At 51.9% G+C, this 21,917-nt stretch overlaps 9 protein-coding genes across 9 annotated transcripts; 7 read left to right on the top strand and 2 right to left on the bottom strand.

Moving 5' to 3' along the window:
* EDD37DRAFT_142231 (T-complex protein 1 subunit eta) lies at positions 1-2,091 on the top strand. Its single transcript, XM_062809576.1, has 3 exons — positions 1-235; positions 298-786; positions 866-2,091. The coding sequence occupies exons 1-3, from the start codon at positions 187-189 to the stop codon at positions 2,002-2,004; spliced, it is 1,677 nt and encodes a 558-aa protein (XP_062666913.1). The 5' UTR covers positions 1-186; the 3' UTR covers positions 2,005-2,091.
* A 1,706-nt stretch (positions 2,092-3,797) lies between these two features.
* Positions 3,798-6,064, top strand: EDD37DRAFT_639559 (metacaspase-1). The gene is made up of 4 exons (XM_062817178.1): positions 3,798-4,314; positions 4,372-4,572; positions 4,620-5,612; positions 5,669-6,064. Exons 1-4 carry the CDS (start codon positions 4,266-4,268, stop codon positions 5,692-5,694), a joined length of 1,269 nt encoding a protein of 422 aa, XP_062666912.1. The 5' UTR covers positions 3,798-4,265; the 3' UTR covers positions 5,695-6,064.
* A 144-nt stretch (positions 6,065-6,208) lies between these two features.
* On the top strand, positions 6,209-9,669 carry EDD37DRAFT_639555 (uncharacterized protein). The gene has a single exon (XM_062817177.1). The coding sequence runs from the start codon at positions 6,372-6,374 to the stop codon at positions 9,519-9,521; it is 3,150 nt and encodes a 1,049-aa protein (XP_062666911.1). The 5' UTR covers positions 6,209-6,371; the 3' UTR covers positions 9,522-9,669.
* Positions 9,670-9,756: 87 nt separating this feature from the next.
* Positions 9,757-11,532, bottom strand: EDD37DRAFT_142125 (vacuolar protein sorting-associated protein 4). The gene is made up of 2 exons (XM_062809573.1): positions 10,272-11,532; positions 9,757-10,214 (listed from the first exon to the last, which is right to left on the bottom strand). Exons 1-2 carry the CDS (start codon positions 11,355-11,357, stop codon positions 9,993-9,995), a joined length of 1,308 nt encoding a protein of 435 aa, XP_062666910.1. The 5' UTR covers positions 11,358-11,532; the 3' UTR covers positions 9,757-9,992.
* Positions 11,533-11,780: 248 nt separating this feature from the next.
* On the top strand, positions 11,781-12,217 carry EDD37DRAFT_653324 (prefoldin beta subunit; the record flags this gene model as incomplete). Its single annotated transcript, XM_062818550.1, has 2 exons — positions 11,781-11,841; positions 11,898-12,217. 2 exons carry the CDS (start codon positions 11,781-11,783, stop codon positions 12,215-12,217), a joined length of 381 nt encoding a protein of 126 aa, XP_062666909.1.
* Positions 12,218-12,987: 770 nt separating this feature from the next.
* On the top strand, positions 12,988-15,291 carry EDD37DRAFT_668708 (armadillo-type protein). The gene has a single exon (XM_062819329.1). It carries the CDS (start codon positions 13,073-13,075, stop codon positions 15,182-15,184), a length of 2,112 nt encoding a protein of 703 aa, XP_062666908.1. The 5' UTR covers positions 12,988-13,072; the 3' UTR covers positions 15,185-15,291.
* A 4-nt stretch (positions 15,292-15,295) lies between these two features.
* On the top strand, positions 15,296-17,374 carry EDD37DRAFT_142092 (glutamate decarboxylase). The gene has a single exon (XM_062809571.1). It carries the CDS (start codon positions 15,442-15,444, stop codon positions 17,182-17,184), a length of 1,743 nt encoding a protein of 580 aa, XP_062666907.1. The 5' UTR covers positions 15,296-15,441; the 3' UTR covers positions 17,185-17,374.
* On the bottom strand, positions 17,375-19,052 carry EDD37DRAFT_142111 (uncharacterized protein). The gene is made up of 3 exons (XM_062809572.1): positions 19,038-19,052; positions 17,808-18,989; positions 17,375-17,741 (listed from the first exon to the last, which is right to left on the bottom strand). The coding sequence occupies exons 2-3, from the start codon at positions 18,694-18,696 to the stop codon at positions 17,566-17,568; spliced, it is 1,065 nt and encodes a 354-aa protein (XP_062666906.1). The 5' UTR covers positions 18,697-18,989; positions 19,038-19,052; the 3' UTR covers positions 17,375-17,565.
* Positions 19,053-19,461: 409 nt separating this feature from the next.
* Positions 19,462-21,887, top strand: EDD37DRAFT_639548 (putative hexose carrier protein). Its single transcript, XM_062817176.1, has 5 exons — positions 19,462-19,922; positions 20,021-20,347; positions 20,399-21,096; positions 21,190-21,417; positions 21,472-21,887. The coding sequence occupies exons 1-5, from the start codon at positions 19,820-19,822 to the stop codon at positions 21,685-21,687; spliced, it is 1,572 nt and encodes a 523-aa protein (XP_062666905.1). The 5' UTR covers positions 19,462-19,819; the 3' UTR covers positions 21,688-21,887.
* Positions 21,888-21,917: the final 30 nt, after the last annotated feature.

The following is a 21,917-nucleotide window of genomic DNA, read 5'->3' as shown; positions in this document are numbered from 1 at the left end:
GAAGGTGGCTTTTCGTACTCTAATTGACCGACCGTAGACGCCTTGTCGCCAAGGCTCAGTCACCGTAGCCTGAAACTGCGCATCAGGTCCGATCCGCAAAAAAGTTCAGGAACCGTCTACCAGCTCAAACCACCCCGCTACAGCGCCCTCAATCAAAGCGGGTTAACGGATCGTGGTGAGAACAGTATGGCAGCATTCGGTGGTCAAACCCCGACGATTATCGTCCTCAAAGAAGGTCAGTAACAACTCCAGGCGACCGTCGCAAGAGAGACTCAAAAGGCTAACATTCCACCACAGGCACCGATCAGTCCCAGGGCAAAGGACAAATCATTTCCAACATCAACGCCTGCCTGGCGGTCCAAACGACAGTGAAGACGACTCTGGGTCCCTACGGCGGCGATTTATTGCTTGTCGACGCAAACGGGCGACAGACTATCACCAATGATGGCGCCACGGTTATGAAACTGCTGGATATCGTCCACCCTGCGGCGCGGATCTTGACGGACATTGCGCGGTCTCAGGATGCAGAAGTCGGAGATGGTACCACCTCCGTTGTCGTCATCGCCGGAGAAATTCTGAAGGAGGTCAAAGAGCTGGTTGAGCAAGGTGTGAGCACACAGACAATCATCAAGGGTCTGCGGCGGAGTTCGAGCATGGCCATCAACAAAATCAAGGAGATCGCCGTGAGTACGACCGAGGGCAATAAGAGGGAGACGCTCCGAAAATTGGCGGCCACCGCGATGAGCAGTAAACTCATTCACCGGAATGCCGACTTTTTCACAAAGAGTACGTACACCTTATGTCCCAATGCGCATTGGCATTGTAGTTGGTACGAATTGCACAAACTGACGTTATTCTCGTTTAGTGGTTGTCGACGCCGTATTGTCCCTCGACCAGGAAGACCTGAACGAGAAACTTATTGGTATCAAGAAGATCACAGGCGGTGCATTGGAAGATTCATTGTTCGTGGACGGAGTTGCGTTCAAGAAGACCTTTTCCTATGCCGGATTCGAACAACAGCCGAAGTCCTTCAAGTCACCGAAAATCGTGTGCTTGAACGTCGAGCTCGAGCTGAAGGCCGAGAGGGACAATGCCGAAGTCCGGGTCGAGCAGGTTTCGGAATACCAGGCTATTGTCGATGCTGAATGGCAGATCATCTACAACAAAATGGAGGCACTGTTTCAGACGGGGGCAAAGGTCGTGTTGAGTCGATTACCTATTGGAGATCTGGCCACGCAATACTTTGCCGACCGAGACATTTTCTGCGCTGGACGTGTCGCCGCCGATGACCTTGAACGTGTCTGTCAGGCCACTGGAGCAACGGTGCAGAGCACATGCAGTGATATTCTTCCTTCACACCTGGGCACTTGCGGACGATTCGAAGAACGACAAATTGGTGGTGAACGGTACAATATCTTCAGCGATTGCCCCGAGGCAAAGACCTGCACATTGGTGTTGAGAGGTGGAGCCGAGCAGTTCATTGCTGAAGTCGAGCGAAGTCTACACGATGCCATTATGATTGTCAAGCGTGCCCTACGGAACCATACCATCGTTGCTGGTGGGGGTGCTACGGAAATGGAAATATCAGGATATCTGCATAGATATGCGGACAAGAACGTCCCGCACAAACAGCAAGCTGTGGTCAAGGCGTTCGCAAAAGCTCTGGAGATCATCCCACGACAACTCTGCGACAATGCTGGTTTTGATGCCACTGATATTCTGAACAGACTGCGCGTTGAGCATAGGAAAGGAAATACCTGGGCAGGCGTGGACTTTGATCATGAGGGTGTCCGGAACAATATGGACGCTTTCGTGTGGGAGCCCACCTTGGTCAAGGTCAATGCCATTAGTGCGGCCGTCGAAGCTGCCTGCTTGATACTGAGCGTGGACGAGACCATCAAGAACGAGGAGAGTCAACAACCTCAAGCACCTGCAAGAGGACTACCTCCTGGTGCGGCGCAGCGGGCGCTTCGAGGACGTGGAAGAGGCATGCCCAGACGGTGAAGCGCACTCGCCGGAGTGAAGGGCGAGTGAGCAGGGCATTGTCCGATGAAGGCCTCGAAGTGGCCTACATTTTCGTGTTGGTGCACTGGTCTCCAAGTCCATTGGAGCTTCTGCTGCTTCAATTGGCGAGCATTCGACGCCTGGCCGTCGGCCTCTGACATCCGGGGTGAGAAATGAGTATTCACAAAATCATCACCTCTGTGGTCGTGGCAGGAGGCTCGAGATATGAGCATGCTCTCGCCCTGCACGAACTCGCATGGGAGTCAATGTGCCGAGTCCTTCAAAATTCCAGTTGCGTGATGCCTGTGCAACCAGCTTGTCAGGCTCGACATCTCGTGGACATTCATGAAGAGGGTCCAGGGTCCAGGATGGAAGGACTGTGCAACAAAAGTGAAAGCACAATGACAGCAGATCATTGATGCCACGTGTATGTCAATGGAAAGATGATAAAACGCCAGCTCGGCATGTTGCGCTCTCGAGAAAGTGTCACCGTGCTTCGGAGGTGATTTAGATGGAGATCAGTAGTTAGCAGCGTGGCTTCAGCAAAATGCTGACTGCTCGATGATAGGAGTAGTAGTCACCAAGCTGCATAGCGGAGCCTGTATTGTCCTTTTGTTCGTACTGACAGCTGGAGTTGATCCTCAGCACATGCACCGACCTGCAGCATACACACTACTACACCTCTCTGTCTCCTTCAGTGTCTCTGGTGGTAGTAGAGCCGTTGTACCTACAAGTGTTTAACGACGTGACGTTAACATGGCACCTTGACGAGATGAAGGCACATGTATCAGTGCCAATTCCCACGTTTCATTGCTAAGCATTCATGATCTTCGCGGAGATGCCGGTCTCTGCCACTAGGCTGTGCCGGTCCATGCATCGAACACGAAGATATGCTAGCACTGGTGCATTCTGCAACCGACAGCTCTTCTGGGGCTTGTGTTGAAGAAGAGGATGATGACACAAAGTCATCGCTTGTGACCTGTCGGTCAGGGCTGAACCTGCTGAAAACGGCCTGAGTTGCTGCAGCTAGTGTCAATCAATTTGACGGAATTGGGAGGAAGAAAATAACCCAATCGCTCAATCAAGCAAGAGTCTTCGTGTACAGAGAGAGGGTCGACGTGCAGGGCGCTAACCCGTTGACCTTCAGCCCCGGATCTGCTCGCAACTTGGCAATGGGCTTCATGGGTAAGAATGTCATGGGCCATGGCATCATGTTGAAGGTTTTGGATCTTACCTAATGGGTGAGGACAACCTTGACGAGGAGTACCTATCCGGGTATGCGGCGCTCATGAATTGTATACCTGGTATGTAACGGCCAGGATACATGTCCTTGCTCTCTTCATGCATGTGACCCTGCTTGAATAATACTGACCGGCACCCATAGCAGGAAGCGGATCCCACTCACCAGCGCATTGCGGTCACGGCTTGCTGGCGGAACTAAAAGGCATCAAAGACTGTTTCAGGAGGATCTCTACCGAGAACAGTTGCTGGATTGGGACTTTCGGGGGCACAATCCGCAGTCTCGGGGCACAACTTTTCGGCAGCAGAGGAGCTAGGCGGGAGTTAGGGGCTGGACTCGGCGATACACAGCTATACCCCGGCTACTAAGCAAGCACAAGCGTTTGCCGTGTAGTTAAGCGAGCACCTGGTAGGACGAAGAGAGGAAAAGGTTGACAGGGGCTGTGATCGGAAGGTGTTTACGGATGACTAGTGGAGGATTTGTTTGAGGGCGTGCCGCTTCCTCTTAACTTACAGATGTCACTGTCAGCAACTTCTTTCCCTGCATCTGTTCGCTGCATCTTTCTCGTATTCCCAAAACTTGACAACAATAACAACCAACTCCAGGCTCAAAAAGACCTGTAGAGGGCAGGAGCAGTGCAAATCTGTCCATTTCCATCACTTTCTACTGTTCGATATATCGCTGGTACAATCTGACAAACCGACAATCGTCCCTCTCTCCACGTCACGACCTTCGCGTATCGGGGCTTGGAACACGCTCCCCGCTCCACCTCGGGCAGACGAGAGACCCTTGACCTTGACCTAAAAAACGCAGGGTACTGGCAAAACCCGAATTTGAGTGCCTAAAACTAACCGCACTGTCGGCGTCAGCCAACTCATCACATTCATCTCAACAACAACCTGCAACTTGTCGCTTCACATCCTCGTGACCATTTTTTCGCATTCATTCAAACCACACCTACCTCTGCCCGCTTGCGGCGTCTACCAATACAGCATCTTCTCGTCAAGAACGCTTTTTCGCCATGTCATACTATCCGGGACAGCAAGGCTACGGCTCTCAACAGCACAGTGGTGGCTATTCCTACCAGAGTCAATCTCCCCAGCCCTATCCTTCTAATGGGTATGCAGGCTCAGGCGGATACCCTCCTCAGGGTTTTTCAGGAGGCTCTTACCCTCAATCACAGTCTCCTCAACCTCCGTACCAGCAGCAAAATTTCGGCCCTCCTCAAGGTCAAGGCTGGAATCATCCTCCTGCACAAGTCGCACCTTACGGTTATCAAAATCCACCCCCGAGTGGCTACCAAAATCAACAGCCGAACGGCTATCCTGGTGCGCAAAATTGTATTCCTGGAACAAAACATGCTGATGACATATAGGACCCCGCCCTCCTTACAACAACCAGCAACAGTACTCACAAAATGGCCCTCGGCCACCGCCTAGCGCCCCTCAGCAGTTCGGTTCAGGCGCTCCCTCGGGTTATCAATTTCAATACTCAAACTGTACGGGAAAGCGCAAGGCCCTGCTGATTGGAATAAATTACTTTGGTCAAAGAGGACAACTGCGCGGCTGTATAAATGATGTCAAGAACATGTCTACATACCTCAACCAAAACTTCGGTTATGCTCGCGAAGACATGGTGATCCTGACAGATGACCAACAAAACCCCATGTCCCAACCTACGAAAGCCAACATACTACGAGCAATGCACTGGCTGGTCAAGGATGCCAAACCCAATGACTCACTGTTCTTCCATTACAGTGGTCATGGTGGCCAAACACCCGATCTGGACGGAGACGAAGAAGACGGCTACGACGAAGTTATATATCCAGTTGATTTCAGAACGGCTGGTCACATCGTTGACGACGAAATGCACCGAATCATGGTTCAGTCCCTGCCTCCTGGTGTCAGACTGACGGCAATCTTCGATTCATGCCACTCAGGTTCCGCTCTCGATCTTCCCTACATCTACTCCACACAAGGTGTGCTCAAAGAGCCCAATTTGGCCAAGGAAGCTGGTCAAGGCTTGTTGTCCATTGTTTCGTCATATGCTCGTGGAGACCTGGGCGGCATGGCTTCTTCGGCTATGAGCCTGTTCAAGAAAGCTGCCACGGGCAACTCTACCTACGAACGCAACAAGCAGACAAAAACAAGTCCTGCCGATGTGATTATGTGGTCCGGCAGCAAAGATGAGCAAACGAGTCAAGATGCCAACATTGCCGGTCAAGCTACAGGCGCCATGAGCTGGGCGTTTGTGACGGCATTGAAGAAAAACCCACACCAGAGTTATGTTCAGTTGCTGAACAGTATCCGTGACGAGTTGGCCTCCAAGTATACTCAGAAGCCGCAATTGAGCTGCTCGCACCCTTTAAGTAAGCACCGGGTCCCCCTTGAATCACCCAGCTATTGCTGACTTTGTACCTTGCAGATACTGATCTACTTTATGTCATGTGAGGAGGCGAGTAGAAAAGACAACGATACCCCGCAACTCTTTCCGCCCGGTTGCTGCATATTTTGGGAGCGAATGATGTTTTGTGGTCAAGGAGTTTCCGGCGCGAAGCCTCGATTGCTGGATAGAAACGATAACGCGTTTCTCATGACTGTTGCTCTCGGTTGACTCCTGCACGCCAGTCAAGGGCGTTGGGAGGCCACAACCGGTGGAAAGAGTACGAGTCACCAGTGGAAGATGTATGAAGAGGCCACAAATCTCAAAAGTCAAGGTTCATATAAATGTCTCCAACTTGCGCGAATGCTCCCGCAAGTAGCTATGTTCTTACCTGCAGTGTGTACTTCGTATAGTAGTAAAACGAGGGGTTGCCTCCGGTAGGGTAGATACTGTAGACCAGCAGGCCATGGCTATCATGTACTTTAGTATGGCTGACGTACCACCAGCAATACCAAGAGTGCACGTGCCGTGATCCGCGTATCGACTACCCTCCAGATACGACGTAACTAATTAACCCGCATTGCCCTCGGCACCACCGGTCTGCGTGTCTGCCTCATATTCAATCGTCCTCGCTGTGTGTTCGCCTGTTCTTTTCTTACCTGCCTTCCCCCTCGTGGACTGTGCTTGCGCACTTTGTTTGGAGCTGCCAACATGACACTGTTTGGCCAATGTTCCAACCGCCATAATGAAACCCGATGTCCCTCCATCTTATGAGAGCGCAGTCAGTCGCGAAGCATGGACCGTCATTGCACCTTGGATTCCCTCGAGTGACCTCTGTTCGGCCTGCCTCGTTTCCCAGAAGTGGTATTCCATCTTCATTCCTTTTCTCTGGGGTGATCCAGCCTCGCATTTCGGCATCGCCAACGATGCAGTCTACGTCGCCCTCACACGGTTCAAAAGGACTCTCCGCAAGGCACGACCGAGTGTGAGGAGCCTGACGCATACTCTGCATCTTCCTCCCGCGCTGAGCGAAATATATGGTGGACCCAATCCCACCTGGCTGCGCGACGTTCTAGAATTCCTTCCGAATCTACAGAGCCTCATAGTCACCAGACTACCCTTCTTCGATCATCATAGTCTGAACGCCCTCAGGGCTGTAGGCGGCGCAAAGAGATCGGATGGAGAACAAGAGGTTTTACCCTCTTTTGGGTTAAAGCTGCTGCTGGCTTGTGGCGAGCCCAATACCACATCGTCTGCGTTGGCAGGCGCATTGCCCAGGTTCTCGAGTCTGGTCTACCTCGACCTCTCATACACGTCGCCAGCTCGAGATGCCGCAGTCCTGGCGTCGATGTCCTACCTGCCTGATCTACAAGTCCTCAAGCTGCGCGGTGTTGGCCTCAGGGACGGGGAAGCCGAGGTTCTGGCCAACTCTGTAGGGATTCGAGTCCGCTTGCTGGACGTCAGGGACAATTCCTTGACCGACATGGCCGTGAGATCGCTAATGCAAGCCTGCTTCCTGGGCCCAAACGCAACACAAACTGGTACTTCGAATCTGGAGGACTGGCCGGTGGGCATGGCGCCAGGGCCAGATTTCTTCAGTCTTGACACTCTTCGAAATGAGGATCTTGACCATGAGCTGTTAAAGCAGTTGACTAGACCTTTGACCGGAAGACTAGCGTTTGAAGATATACCCCATCGAGGTCTGACACATCTCTACATTTCAGGAAATCGGCTGTCCGTGGAAGGGCTGGCGAGTCTACTCAAATCCGAGCGTCTACATATCCTGGATGGCGGATCCGTTGATACTGTCAAGACCATTGCAAGGACTCGGTCTCTGTCATCGCCGACTGGATATATTGATGAAGTACGATTTCCTGGTGCTGAGAAGCTTATTCCAGTCCTTGCAAAATCCGCCAGCAAGAACCTGACTTACCTCCGAGTCGACCACGCTTTGATTACAGCAAAGCTGGAAGGTATCCAGGACGCCATCAAGCCGAAGACTTCTCAACAACCAACAGAAGTAGCCGGCTCTGAGCCACTCGCTGCCGAATTACCTCCTGAGGACAGGCATGTTGTAGAAGCCGCAGCTCCGGCCCATCACCCAGTAGAGTTACCAGGAGTCGATGAACAAATTTACGAGATGGATGCTACTCCGGCACAACCCCGTGTCGAACTCATAGGTGATGTTATCTACTTTGCAGTCAGTCCACCTATCGGAGAGAAGCCGCAGGAGGCAGGATCTATTGAGGAAACTCACCATCCTGTCAGGGGAGAAGGCCCATTTGCGCCAGAAGTGGTCAATGTAGGCAGCCATCTAGGGGACAGCCATGCCGAAGAACAAGCAATTGGGACTGGATCCGAGGCGGAGATTTCTGATGAAACCGGCACTCACAGTACTAGCAGTACAGGCAGATCGTTGTTTTCACCCGTTTCTCCTGTGACTGCTCATGGCACTGGCACTTTTCAGTCTTTCCAGCCTTTGGTAGCTCCAGCAATTCCCAAGCACAAACCACCGCCGCTGCCTCCAACATCTGCACCTTCGTATGACGCTCCAGCGCATCCCAGTCCGTTACGAAACAGCACGACGCTATCACCTCCACCTGCTCAAACTCAACACCGCGTTGCACGAATCGATGCACTGCGTGCGAAACGACCCACAGATCTGCTTTCCAAAGCTCACAATGGTTCGAAATCGGCTCAAATCACGGTCTCTAACTTGAGCATTCTACATCCATCCCTGCTACCAAACCTGAGGACGTTGGTCTTGACCAATGTTCCGACTACAGCCCCCAAATCATCGCCAGTACTTGACAGTTTGAAGTCTTTCATTTCTACCTGTGCGGATGAGTCTGCTCTCAGCTACCTTCTTGCCCGCACAGACTACTCTCTACCCCCGGGCAGAGCTAGGCATATGGCAGAACTTGAACAAGCACGGTCACTATTTGCACTCCGTACCATTGTGCTGGAGATGGGACAGCCGGAGACGGCGGCAACAAGTGGCCAGAGAAGATGGCAACACTCCCGTCAAGCCCTCAGCATGAGCAAATCGTCAACTGGAGACATGGACAGTGAAAATCTATGGTCTGCAGCTGAAAATGATTTCAGTTTCTTTGGTGAGGAGGGCGAAGAGCAAGACGAGTGTGGGATATACGAACATGACCCAGAGAAATATTTTCCGAGGGCCCATTTCGATGAAAAGATCCTATTGTCACCTGAAGATTCTCACCGTGAGAACGGCTCCAATAGCCCACATGGGAGTCTACATGGTTACCCCACACTACTTTCGATGAATCTTGGTAACGGCACCGGCACACTGCAGAGTCCGAGGAGTTTACCGCTGGGTCGGAATCGAAGAGCCTCGAATGAAAGCCAACGAAGTATAGAACCAAGACGCCTTGTCGCCGAGGTGCCTGCAGCTCAAGTCTCTCCGAAGTTTCTGCACAACAAAAAGCATTCGCAGATGAGACCATCCACATCGAGCACCGGACAAGAGGAGCAGGCTGAACCAAACGTTGATGTCATCGCCGAACTCGCAGCCTGGAGAAAGGAGCGGAAGAAGGCCTACGAAGACGAACTGGCTAAATACAAGAGGAGTCGTACTGGCCATGCAAGCAACCGTTCCAACAGCTCATCGGGCCCCCGAGGCTATGGATACGGATTTGACCATGACGCAGGGCCGGGTTCGATTGCATTTGCACAAACAAATGGTAACGGGGCTACTCGTCCTGAGACACCGACTGGCCCGACTGGCGAGATCAACGATCTCGATATGAATTTTGTCGAAGGACACTGGAAAGGCGAGATCAAAGTCGTCCGAAACGCCACGCCGAAAGGCAGAACTGGTGTCGTGGATATGTATGGGAATTATTTCGAGAAGGGGTATTTATATCCTTGATCGCGTCGTCCATTTTTTGGTTGTACAATGTACAATATTGTCGGTCATTTAGCATGGCGTCGTGGGTTACCTGTATAGTTGAGGTCATTTATACCCAAGCACAGCTGTGCGTGTTAAGCGAAGATATCATGACTCTTTAGCAATTGTATATCTGTGTTATTTCCAGGGTTTATGCAACTGCATTTTCCTCTCGCCTAGCGCCTATCGTTTCCATCATCTCTGACTCCCCGTCTGTCACCCATTCATGACGTGCACAAAGCAATAACTCTTGACCTCATCACGTAGAAACAGCAGCACCTGACCGTCCCCATCCATACAGGACATGCACAGCAGTATTTTCCCATCAAGTAAAAGCAAAATCGCCCGAGATGACAACCGTATTGACCCACTTAACGCCTCTGCTCTCGGTCCCAATATCAAACACCGAGTTGAGTCCAAACTAAACACAGCAAAAGTCGACGTTGAGAGGTCTCAAGCTCCCTCACTACCAAACTCGGCCGTCCACTCTGAGTTCCGTTTCAGATCTTCACCCGAGACTGTCGGCCTCGACGCTTTGATGGCGCGGACAAAGTCCTTGACGTTGAGGGGCGGTTCGAGGAGTTGGTTCGAGTCGATGTCTACCCAGGTCATTTCCATGGCACCTTCGTCGCCGGGTGAGCAAGGGGTGAGTTTCTCTTCGCCTTCCACTGTCACCTGGAGAGCATGTTAGCGTGCATGAGATTGACAGGTGGGGAATATATGTTGCCTTACCTTCTTATAGTGCGTGGCCATTTGAATCTTGCGCACGGGCTGCATCAGCGCGTCCTGCACGGCAATACTGATATCACTCCCCGAATAACCCTCACTCAGGTCGGCCAGAGTCTTGTAGTCTTGCTGGGACATTTCGCACTTGGTGTCTCCGACGGCCAACTCAAACATCCTCATCCGCGCGGGCTTGTCTGGTAAGGAGATGTGCACTCTTCGTTGGAAACGCCGTCGGATAGCGGCGTCGAGTTGCCAGGGGATGTTTGTCGCGCCGAGGATCAAGACACCTTTTGAATCTTTGCCTACGCCGTCCATCTGCACTAGTAGTTCTGTTTTGATACGTCTTGAGGCTTCGGACTCGCCTTCTCCTCTGGGCCCGCAGAGGGCGTCGACCTCGTCGATGAAGATGATGGCCGGTTTGTTCTCGCGCGCCATGTTGAATAGTTGTTTGACTAGACGTTCGGACTCGCCCATCCATTTGCTCACTAGGTCGGAGGAGCTGACGCTGAAGAAGGTGCTGTTTGCTTCGGTGGCTACGGCTTTGGCGAGGTACGATTTACCTGTACCTGGGGGCCCGTAGAGTAATATGCCTTTCCAGGGCTGTCGTTTACCTTGGAACAAGTGTGGGAATTTGATGGGTAGGATGACCGCCTCTTTGAGCGCTTCTTTCGCCGCGTCTAACCCGGCTACGTCCTCCCACTTTACATTCGGTTTGTCTGTCAAGATGGCACCGGTCAATTGACCTCGTAGTTTCTTTGCGTCGGCGTCCTCGTCGTCTTTCTCGCCTCCTTCACCTTTGCCGCCGCCGTTGACGGCTTTCCCGTTGACACCCATTGCGGCTGGCTTTTTTGTGTTTGAGTCGGCGGCTTGGATGTGCGTTTTCAGTTTCTCTGCTCGATCCATGTATTCGCCTGCTTTGGCGCGGATCATCTCTTTTGATTTCGGGTTCTTTTCCCATTTTAGTGCGAGCATGAATAGTTCTAGGGAACTGTAGTATTGTTGGTATGCTTGCTCGTATAACCCCGCCGTGTCTAGTTCGATGGCCTTTTTGACCGAGTCAATCGCCCGGCCGAGGAAGTCGGTGTTCGACATGTTACGTGATATGCAAAAGAGACTGTGCTTCGGAACAGGAGGGGTGGCTGAGGTGGGTTGGGTGTGCTCGTGCCTAGATGTGTTGCGATGATGTAGTGAAGGTAAACAAGCGCCGCTGCTGGGCTGATATGGTATGGGATCGCGGTCAGGCTGCAGTTGAAAGCAAAATGCTCTAAAGGATGTTTACGATGGGGTCGCTAGCAGACTTTGGCGCTTGTATGCAGGCTTTTTGGTGTTTGCTTTCAATGTACCTGGTCCAAAGCAGAGGTGTAATTGTGAAGCGGATAGAGAGATATCGGTCATTTTGCCCCGCGGGTTTACTCCAGCATTGCTGCACGCTAAGGCTTTCGCATGCACAGGCACGCTTCGAGATTGTTACAAATCACCCACAAAGTCGTTAAACTCTACAACCTACGGCGCACGATGGAAGACGACAGAAACAAACTGCAGACTCTGTCAGAGGCTCTGCAGAAGTTTCAAGACGGTAAGATGCAAGACTTCATGTTGTATTATTGTCCTTGCGCTAATCCTGGGCAACAGATCTTCAAGGTGCTGTCGAGGCACGCCAGAAGCTTGAGGCCCAACAGCAAGAGAACAAGGCGGTGCAGAAAGAGTTCACATCTCTGGTCGATGCTGCAGGAATCTACAAACTCGTCGGTCCAGTGTTGTTGAAGCAGGACAAGACCGAAGCTGTGAGCGCAGTCGAAGGTCGTTTGGATTTCATTGGCAAGGAAATTACCCGGACCGAAACAAGGATCAAAGAGTTACAAGAGGGCAGTGAGAAGATGAGAATGGAACTGATGCAGCTGCAGCAGAAGTTGCAAATGGCAGGACAGGATCAGCTTGAAGCCACTGGGTGAAAAGGAGAAGTGAAGCTGCGCGCTACGAAGTCAGGATGGCCTTCCAACACCAGCTGCCGACAAATGCATCGATTGCTGAGGCAGCAGCCTCGCGCATGGTCGCTTTCACCGCGTTGACGCCAAAGCCGACGATCTCGGAGCGAGGTCAGATCCCTCCTGCTCCGGGGTCGAGGACGGACTCTTCCAGAATGAGAGGAGCGAAGCAGCTGATCGCCAAGTGCATTGCAGAAGCACCCATGATCATTGCTGCCGGCTGGAATCCTAGTCATGAATTCTACGCTGGCACCCCAATGTCCAAAGAGTTACGAATATCGGATTGGTCCTGCTTCACCATTTCGACGCACAAGATCGTCCATGCTTCAAGAACGCCACTGGACAGCCGAGCGTCCTGCATCCATCCAATGCATCTGCTATGAGGGGTTGCGAAAGTCTGGGATGCCTGCCTAGACATACGCTTCTCTTGAATGGACATCTCCCAGCTTGTCAAGCCACAGCAGAGAGGCTCACTTGACACGTTTGCACTTTTCGCGTATGCCCATGCTGGTGCAATACATGATCTGGGGTTATCCTCTGCCTGGGCTTTCTCACTACAGGTTGACCCTCTGGCACTTCAGTACCCATCCATCATAGGACTAGATTTGTAGGCAGATGGGTTGATATTGAGGCAAGGCTGAACTTAAACTTGCGAGGCTGAGGCCGCTCGTGCGAATATCCGATTGGCTGAAATTAAATTCGCCCTCCGCTCATATAATAATTTTTCGTCCTTCAGACCAGAACACGAGCATGATGGTGACCATCAAGACTTTCTCCCGTCACTTCAGCGCCTGATTCGATCTTCATTCTCTACAACAGATCATGCCTCGTGAGCAGAAGAAGCGCGGTAGGCGAGAGGACGCGAAGAATAACAAGCGGAAACGAGACGAAACTCAACATGGTCCTTCCAAGCGATACAAAGCCGTCGATGAGCACGACCAAGAGCCCAAAGATGAGATACATATCGACGGCGACGCTGGCGATGACTTCATAGGTATCGGCGTCGAACCGTCCTCTGGAGTTCAAGCGCCTGAAGACGAAGATCAGTTTCACGGACTATTGGACCCACAGGAACAGGAATACTATGCAAATATCAACAGCAAAATTGTCGCAAATGATTTCGAGTCCGATGAAGACCGCGATTTCTTCATCCAAGCAGTCTACCGGGAGACAGAAGGCAAGGAACTCAAAGTCGCTTCGAGCCAGTCTTGTTCGAGATATCTCGAAAAGATTATAATGCTCTCAACCGCCGACCAACTCCGCCTTCTTTTTACCAAGTTCTTGGGCAACTTAACCTACCTTGTCCGCCATCGTTTTGGCAGCCACTGCTGTGAAACACTGTTCCTGAATGCTGCCAAGCGCGTGGGTGAAGAACCTGACCAAAGTCACGAAGACGGTGAAGGTCAACTCTCCATGGAACAGCTGTTTTTACGAGCCGCGGAGGAATTGCAGCCCAGTATAGGCTTTCTGCTTACCGACAGATTTGCTTCCCATACTGTTCGGGTGCTCTTCCTGATCTTGTCCGGGGAGTCCTTGGACGATGAGTCCACAAAGACAATACTTGCAAGCAAGAAAAAAGAAAAGCTCGAGGCCCCGATTACCACTGGAAAGGACTCATCACAATCGAAACGGCGCGTGCCAAAGTCTTTCCGGCAGGCGCTCACAAACCTAATCCAAAGCACTGTATCATCTGTGGACGCGACCTATTTGCGGGCACTAGCAACGCATCCCACGGGGAATCCAGTCCTGCAGTTGCTGCTACGACTGGAGCTGACTTTGAATGGCAAGAACCAGCAAGCAGGAGACATGTCATTATTCAAAAAGTTGCTGCCGGATGAAGACCTTGAAGATGACTCAGAAAGTTCGAAATTCATTGTCGGACTACTCTACGATCCAGTCGGCTCTCACCTTGTCGAGATCCTCGTACTGTCTCTCTCAGGAAAGATCTTCAAGAAACTCTACAAGAATGTTTTGAAACCTCGATTGACGAACATGGTCAAGAATGAGATTGCTAGTTATGTCGCCATCAAGGTACTCGAACGGCTAGGCAAAGACGACCTATCCGAAGCCAAAGACGAGATATCCCCAGAGTTGCCCCTTCTAGTTTCTCGTCGGCGGCTGGGCTTGATCAAGGTACTCGTGGAGAGATTCACCATACGGGGTGTTGAAGTTGCAGACGTGACAGACGCACTCTCGATCGGGTTTGGACCATACAAAGCAACGTGGCTGTCCAAATTGCTCAGTTTTGAGCCTTCGAAACAGCCAGCCAGCTCAGAAGACGACTCATCGGCGAAGCGAGCAAGTCCGCCACAGAAAACAGACGTGCATGGCTCCCTGCTTGCTCAAGCCATGCTGCAAAATCCAAAGATGTGTCAAGTGGTTCAAGACAGTTTGCTAGAAGTTGAAATTGACACGTTGGTTCAGATGTGCCAGAATGCAATCGCTTCTCGGGTTATTCAAGCAGCACTCGTGCCGTCACAATCCAACGTTCAGTTCAGACGACCGTTTGTACCTCGATTCTACGGTCACATTGCTACGCTAGCACAAAACGCCAGCGGCTCTTATGTGGTAGATGCTTTATGGGCAGCTACGGATGGGTTGCATTTCATGAAAGAGTCCGTTGCCAATGAACTGGCCCACAACGCAAGCCATATACGGGAATCGCAGTCAGGGAGAACGGTGTTGCACAATTGGGAGTTGGATATGTACCAGAGAAGACCCGCTGAATGGAGAGCGCTTGCTAAGGGGCAAGACAAGGCAGACGACGAGGTTCCCCAGGACGACGTACGTCCCGAGCGGAAGAAGACGGGGATCGAGCTAGCGAGGGAGAGACATGTGCAAAAGAAGACTCAGGGACCACGAGGGAAAACGCCAGGGAAAACACCCGCCACTTCTTCAAATGCTATTGTAGCTGTAGGCCCTGTGCGTAGATGATAATTGACAGTATCTGGTTCATGAATAGTTGAGCATCAAGGCCAAGGATCAGTGACCACGCTATGGAAATCGCGTCATCTCACATAATGTCAGAATCTTCAAAGAGGCAATAGATGTTACTTGATCTCAACGTCTTTTTGACTACCTTGCCGTTCCTTCTCGCTCATACATGCTAGACTAGACGACTGATCAGTATGATTTTTTGATTATTTGCATAGATTATTGTACATACCTTCTTTCTGTTGTCTACCACAATTATGGCTGACCATCGTCCGGAAAAACGTGCGAAGTATTCAGCCTCTGCTGACATTCAACCCAATGGACATACAACCAAAGCAATCAATGAAGACTCGAATGGTTACACGAACGGGAGTGGACCTTCCCGAGCAACTGAGGCACAGGATCTTCTCTCAGGCGTCCTCGGACAATTGATCACTTTCCTTCAACAAGCCGGTACTGAACTTCATGCTCATGAGCTTCATGAGCCAGTCTCCAAGACTGCACTGGTCGAAACGCATCCGCCTTCAGAACTACGGTCCATACTCACCTCGAATAAAACTTTGTCACTACCAGAGGCCGGAGGCGGTCAGGCAGGCATTCTCCAGTCCCTGAAGTCGATATTGAAGTACAGCGTCAATACGTCCGCCCCAGGATTTTTGGACAAGCTATATTCAGCACCTTTACCTCCCGGAATCGCAGCAGACTTGGTTCTCAGTGTCTTGAACACCAATCTGCATGTGTACCAAGTCTCTCCCGTTCTCTCACTGATCGAGACCCACGTCAGCAAGGCTCTGGCCGCGAAGTTTGGCTTCAGAGGCCCGAGAGCAGGCGGGATCAATGTCCAAGGTGGCAGTGCCAGCAATCTCACCAGCATCGTCATCGCACGCAACACTCTTTTCCCGGATACGAAACGGCTGGGCAACAACGCGGGAGGTCTCGAACTAGTCATGTTCACCTCGGAACATGGCCACTACAGTATCGAGAAGGCAGCCCAGCAATGCGGCTTCGGAAGCGAAAGCGTTATTGCCGTGCCTGTCGATTTTGTGACCGGAGAAATGGACGCCGAGGCTCTTGAATCGTTGATTGTCCGGGAGAAACAACGAGGCAAGACCCCTTTCTTCGTCAACTCGACAGCAGGATCTACGGTCTTGGGCTCGTTTGACCCTTTCACCGCCATTTCTCAGGTCGCTCGCAGACATGGGCTGTGGATGCACATCGACGGTGCGTGGGGCGGAAGTTTCGTCTTCTCGGACACCCTCCGTGAACGAGCGCTCAAGGGATGCGAGCTGGCGGACAGTATCGCAATAAATCCTCACAAGATGCTCGGTGTGCCCGTGACCTGCAGTTTTCTGTTGTTGAAGGACTTGAGGAATGCGCATAGAGCGAACACCCTGCGGGCGGGGTATCTGTTCCACGACGACTTCGAGGAGCACGAAAAGGATGCTAATGAGGCGACGAACGGGCCCAGTGCCATCGCAAAAGATGAGGACAGCGATGAGTGGATGCCGCCGGACGACCTCGCTGATCTCACGCTACAGTGCGGCCGACGAGGCGACAGCTTGAAATTGTTCCTCGCCTGGCAATATTACGGCACCTTGGGCTACGCTGCGAAGATTGACAATGCGTATTCCGTCGCGTGCTACATGACCGATCTGGTCGCGCAGAGTTCGGACTTGGAGCTGGTCAGCACGAACCCGCCGCCTTGTTTGCAGGTGTGCTTCTACTATGCTCCTGGTGGGAAGGCGGTCCATGGCCTGGAAGGCGACGCTCAAGCAGGCGACGCCGAGAAAGTGGGTAAACGTAACTCAGCGATCACCAGTCGCATTACGCATTCATTGATTGCGAGGGGGTTCATGATTGACTTTGCACCGGCGTTGGGCCACCAGATTGAAAGAGGTGCGTTTTTTCGTGCTGTCGTCAACATCTCGACCATCAAGCAGACGGTCGAGAGGTTGGTGCAGGAGATTGTTGATATTGGACGGGCGGTTGTGCAAAAATAGATCATAGATTGTACTAGATAATGTAGGATAGTTGCTTTTGAACCTAAAGCGCCTGCAAATCTTTGGATTGAGGCATGGCTATTACAGCATGACAACCACATGGGATGGAACCAGGCGGCCGGCCCTACAGCTGCAAGATCGCGACAGCTGAAAGTTCGCACAGAAGTGGCTTGTCTAATGCTGGCAATTCTGAGGCGGAGGGATCTTCCTGTTCATGCTGTCAGTCAGGCTGGCAGCGACGTTGTCTGCAGTGGCAGCTCACCACATGAGACGAGGTTCGATGTCGTATGCTTCCCATGTAGTGTGATTCGGCAGCGATGGCAGACTCCGCGACATCAGACACATGGCAAGGATTGATTTTCCATCCACCGACCGTCAGAATCATTCACATTCAATCTTGACAAGACAGCCCTTAGCTTTGAGCTCGCAGAAGTAAAGCTCCTTCCCGGCAAACAACCACATGCCCTCCTTTGCAAAGCAGAAGTTCGCGGTCATTCCTTTGGTAACGATCTTGCCTACGAGCGTACCATCTGGCGCCCAACAATGCACGCCGTCGCCTGAGTGAGAAGAAAGTCAGTCAGACCGGTAACGATAACGTACGTGAAGGGGGGAGGTTGACTCACCACAGCCCGAGTAAACATAGCCCTGGTTATCACACTTGATACCATCAGGAATACCAATTGCACAGAAGGCAAATGTACGTCTATTGTGCAGTTCCTTCCCGTTGACAACATCATAAACATATATCGTGCCGGGGAGTTTGGGGTTCATCGAGAACTGGTGACCGTCGCCAGGACCGGCATGGGCCTGGATGGCGCCTGTGTCAGTAACGTACATCTTTTTATAGTCCGGACTGAAACAAAGGCCGTTGCACTCGACGAAGCCGTCGGCGACCATCCAACACTCGTTCGTGTCTGGGTTAAAGCGGTAGACTTGAGGAGGTAGCATAGACGCCGGGCGGAAACCCTGGTGGTACCCGTAGTTGGGGTCGGTGAACCAGATCTCGCCGGTCTCGTGGTGTATGACGACGTCGTTCACACTGTTGAAGTCGCGGCCGTAGAAATTGGTAATGAGGGTTTCGGATTTGCCGGTGACGGGGTCGACGTGCACGAGACCTGAGGGAGACGTGCGGTCGCCTTGCGAGCAGTACAGCACGCCATCTTTGTAGTTGCAGGCGCCGTTGGCCTGGATGACTTCCGGGTAGTCGAGCTGGGTAATCTTGTGGGAGGATGAGTCGATGGCGTATAGGTGGACGGGGTTGCAGGTCTGGAAGTTGGCGGTGAAGTAGACGCTGTTGGTTGGGCGGATGTAGACGCCTGCTTCGTGGGCGAATTGGTAGTCTCGAGACTCGACGACGGTGAGTTTGGGGGAGGAGCCGAGGACGTCTTGCTGGAAGCGGTCATGGTAGACGACGAAGCCGGGCGTGTTGCTGTAGGAGCGGGCGAACGAGGAGTCCTTGGCTGCCCGGCCCAAGTCCGCTTTGACTATCTCGGTGTAGGATTCCCCTGTCATGGTTGGCTTCAATCACTGATTAGCCTAGCCGGGCTGCGGCAAGACTACTGCTCTGCTGGTTCTGATTAAGCGGTATGGCGCTCAGGTCGCTCTTTGCTCGGGATCAGGAGACGTTGACTTGCTCTTGTTGCCGTCTCCTGATATGCCTTTTGCGATCGGCTCCGAGATGTAAATGGGGCTTCACTTGGATAGTCCGGCCAGATACGCGTGGTAGTCCGGCCAGATACGCGTGGTAGTCCGTATTGGGTGCAATCCTTCCTGATTGCCGTAGTACGTTACGTCGTGGTCACCTGCTTGGATGGCTTAGTTTCTCGGAATACACGCTGTTCCAGGCTACATACATGTGGAGAATTTTAGGGGTCTCTGAGGGGATCTCCATCATCCCCGTCGTAGTCAACCGGGATCTTCACCGACTTTCGCCCTTTCTCACCTCATGTCTCGTTCTCCCCGCCTATAGCAAAGGCAATTCGGCCAAAGAGCCGGCTGGACGCCGCATGGCTACATTACCCTCATCCCGACTTTTCCATTTTCCGCCGGTCAAACTTTCACCTAGCAACGCCGTTCTTATTTGGTTCGAAGCACGCTCCATCAACTCCATGACGATTGCTTGACCACCCCGTGGCGCTCCTCACGACAAGCCCACACAACCCATACTACCACAATTGACCAGACCGGAACACGTGCCGCGCAGAGAGCCTTGTTCGCCGAGATGATTCCTGTTATTGGCGGATATCATCCTCTGACGTCTCCGCTGGAAGGACTTTTCCCAGATGAAAATGCTTGATTCCACCGGCAATTGTGCGCGTGCAGCGTTAAGATGCCCATAGACTTACCCACTATATGGGTACACAAGGGGTCTTGACCTCGTTATCGATGTAAGCGATGTACACAGTACCCCATGTACTCGTACCGGTCCATGCAAAATTGGTACTCCTGATACGGAGCAAAAACGCCCCAGAACCCCGGAACTGACTCTCCAGGTCGAGTGGCAATGGCCGCTATCCAAGTATAAGATCGGCAGTATATGTCACAATCCAACTCCTCCTTCCTTCTCTCTTCCTCTGTTATCACTTCTTACCCTTCCCTTTTTTCACTCTTTCAGTGAGTACCAGTCATACCTAACATGGAGTCGGGCCCTACTTTCCTCGGCCTGCGTGGCCAACCTCTTGTCTATGCCGTCACCCTTACTAGCTCATTTGGCTTCTTGCTGTTCGGTTATGACCTAGGTAAGTCATGCTGGGAAAGCTGCCTCGATGCTCCCTGAGCCTTCACTCTTTCCCCATGTTTCCACCGGCATAGGTTCTCAAGACTGATAATCTCTCAGGCTTCATGGGTGGCTTGACCACGTCCACTACATTCCTCAACGTCTTTGGCAACCCAAATTCCGCACTGTTGGCGTTCATCGTTGCTTCCTATGAGGTTGGAGCCCTGTTCGGCGCGCTTTTCCAGTTTGCTCTGGGTGACAGATATGGCCGCAAGCCCAACAACCTTGGTGGTGCTGTCTTGGTCGCCATCGGCGCGATCCTCCAGACCACGACTACAACATTAGCCCAGTTCCTTGTGGGCAGAATCATTTCAGGTTTTGGACTCGGCTGTATGACTACTGTCATTCCCATTTGGTTGACTGAATGCGCCACCCAAATGAATCGCGGTATTTTCCCTTGATCAATGTATCAAGTGTAGCATTTCTAACAATCTCCAGGTCGAATGATGGCAATGCAACTTTCCAACCTCATTATCGGCCTCATCCTGGCCAATTGGCTCGACTACGGCATGGCCACCTACTCATCAAGCGTCTCCTGGCGCTTTCCTTGCGCCTTCCAGATAATCTTCTGCATCATAGTTTGCTGCCTGATGCCCTGGCTACCAGAGTCTCCTCGTTATCTGTTCCGCGCCGGCAAAATTGAGCAGGCCACCACCTCGTTGGCTGCGCTTCGTGGCAGTACCCGAGACAATCCCGACGTCCAGTTGGAGATCAAAGAGATTCAGTATATCCTTGCTGTCGAAGCTGAAGAAGTTGGATCATGGTCCGATTGCTTCAAGGACGGGGGCATCTACGGCTGGCAGCGAGTGGCCATTGCCTTTTCAGCCAATTTCTTCCAACAGCTGTCCGGTGTCAACGTCATGTCCTCCCTCGGTCCTTACGTCTTCGAAACCTCGATCGGTATGAGCGCTCACAACGCTCTTCTCGTGGCGGGCGGTCTCCAGGTCTTTTACTTCCTCAGCTCTTTGATCCCTTGGTATACTTCAAACAACATCGGACGCAGGAAGCTCTTCATGATCGGATCCGCTGGTATGGGCGTCTGTATGCTTCTCTCAGCCATCTTTGTTGGTGTTGGTAACAGCACCGGCAAGAAGGGTCTCGGTTATGCCGCTGCGGTCGTCCTTTACATCTTCCAAGTAAGTGACCGTGTTTGCGAAAGACTATGCCATTGAAACATGGGTCTTTCGGTTATCCTAGGTTTTTTGACACAACTCTCTGACGATTTATAGACTTTTTTCACATTAGGATGGCAATCGAATATGTGGATCTACCCGAGTGAAATCCTTCCTCTGAAGCTTCGTCTTCGTGGTGGAGCTCTTGCAGTGGTCTCGCAATGGATGTTCACCTTCTTGGTCGTTCAGATTACGCCTCCAATGATTACCGGCATCAACTATCGAAGCTACATCGTCTTTGCCGTCATCAACTTCTTCACTATTCCCTGCGTCTACTTCTTCTATGTAAGTCATCATCCACTGGTTATGCCTATAATCAAATTGACATGTTCTTGATAGCCCGAGACACAAAAGCTTCCTCTTGAAGCCATCGATTTGATGTTCACCGGCCGTCGTGGAGAGCAGCGACCCAGCTTCATGCAAGCTGTCCGCAACTCGACCAACAAAGAATACAAGGATACTATCATGGCCACTTTGATTGAACGAGCAGACACCGAAGGGGAACAAGGTATCAAAATGTCAGCGCCTGTCCATGAGGAAGCTGCGAAGGTATGAGATGGAGAATGTGTGGACATTGCAAGCAGAGTGTAAATATCTTTGATGAAAGTAAGAAGAGCTATTCAGATTTTTATGCTTAGCGATAGACGAGAAATCTGAGATATTCCCATGCTTCACCCTGTGTCCAGTCGTTATCGTTGCTCGAAACCCAGCAGCACAACGGCATGGATGGGCGACTTGCCCGTCGTCCTTGCCGCGTGACGAGGCTGCATAGCCCTGATCCATGA

Source organism: Exophiala viscosa, assembly GCF_022695815.1.
Source record: "Exophiala viscosa unplaced genomic scaffold EDD37scaffold_11, whole genome shotgun sequence".
Lineage (NCBI taxonomy): Eukaryota > Fungi > Ascomycota > Eurotiomycetes > Chaetothyriales > Herpotrichiellaceae > Exophiala > Exophiala viscosa.
Note: the sequence above shows the minus strand (reverse complement) of the source record. Positions and strands in the feature narration are given on the sequence as shown.

Coding starts and splice junctions, on each gene's coding strand:
- EDD37DRAFT_142231 (XM_062809576.1), top strand. CDS start 187: ATGGCAGCATTCGGTGGTCAAACCCCGACGATTATCGTCCTCAAAGAA. Junction 236..297: donor GATTATCGTCCTCAAAGAAG/GTCAGTAACAAC, acceptor ATTCCACCACAG/GCACCGATCAGTCCCAGGGC. Junction 787..865: donor TGCCGACTTTTTCACAAAGA/GTACGTACACCT, acceptor ATTCTCGTTTAG/TGGTTGTCGACGCCGTATTG.
- EDD37DRAFT_142092 (XM_062809571.1), top strand. CDS start 15,442: ATGGCTGACCATCGTCCGGAAAAACGTGCGAAGTATTCAGCCTCTGCT.
- EDD37DRAFT_639559 (XM_062817178.1), top strand. CDS start 4,266: ATGTCATACTATCCGGGACAGCAAGGCTACGGCTCTCAACAGCACAGT. Junction 4,573..4,619: donor ACAGCCGAACGGCTATCCTG/GTGCGCAAAATT, acceptor GATGACATATAG/GACCCCGCCCTCCTTACAAC. Junction 5,613..5,668: donor GAGCTGCTCGCACCCTTTAA/GTAAGCACCGGG, acceptor TGTACCTTGCAG/ATACTGATCTACTTTATGTC.
- EDD37DRAFT_668708 (XM_062819329.1), top strand. CDS start 13,073: ATGCCTCGTGAGCAGAAGAAGCGCGGTAGGCGAGAGGACGCGAAGAAT.
- EDD37DRAFT_142125 (XM_062809573.1), bottom strand. CDS start 11,357: ATGTCGAACACCGACTTCCTCGGCCGGGCGATTGACTCGGTCAAAAAG. Junction 10,215..10,271: donor TGGCCACGCACTATAAGAAG/GTAAGGCAACAT, acceptor CATGCTCTCCAG/GTGACAGTGGAAGGCGAAGA.
- EDD37DRAFT_639555 (XM_062817177.1), top strand. CDS start 6,372: ATGAAACCCGATGTCCCTCCATCTTATGAGAGCGCAGTCAGTCGCGAA.
- EDD37DRAFT_639548 (XM_062817176.1), top strand. CDS start 19,820: ATGGAGTCGGGCCCTACTTTCCTCGGCCTGCGTGGCCAACCTCTTGTC. Junction 20,348..20,398: donor CGCCACCCAAATGAATCGCG/GTATTTTCCCTT, acceptor AACAATCTCCAG/GTCGAATGATGGCAATGCAA. Junction 21,097..21,189: donor TCGTCCTTTACATCTTCCAA/GTAAGTGACCGT, acceptor GACGATTTATAG/ACTTTTTTCACATTAGGATG.
- EDD37DRAFT_142111 (XM_062809572.1), bottom strand. CDS start 18,696: ATGACAGGGGAATCCTACACCGAGATAGTCAAAGCGGACTTGGGCCGG. Junction 17,742..17,807: donor CTATGTTTACTCGGGCTGTG/GTGAGTCAACCT, acceptor CTTCTCACTCAG/GCGACGGCGTGCATTGTTGG.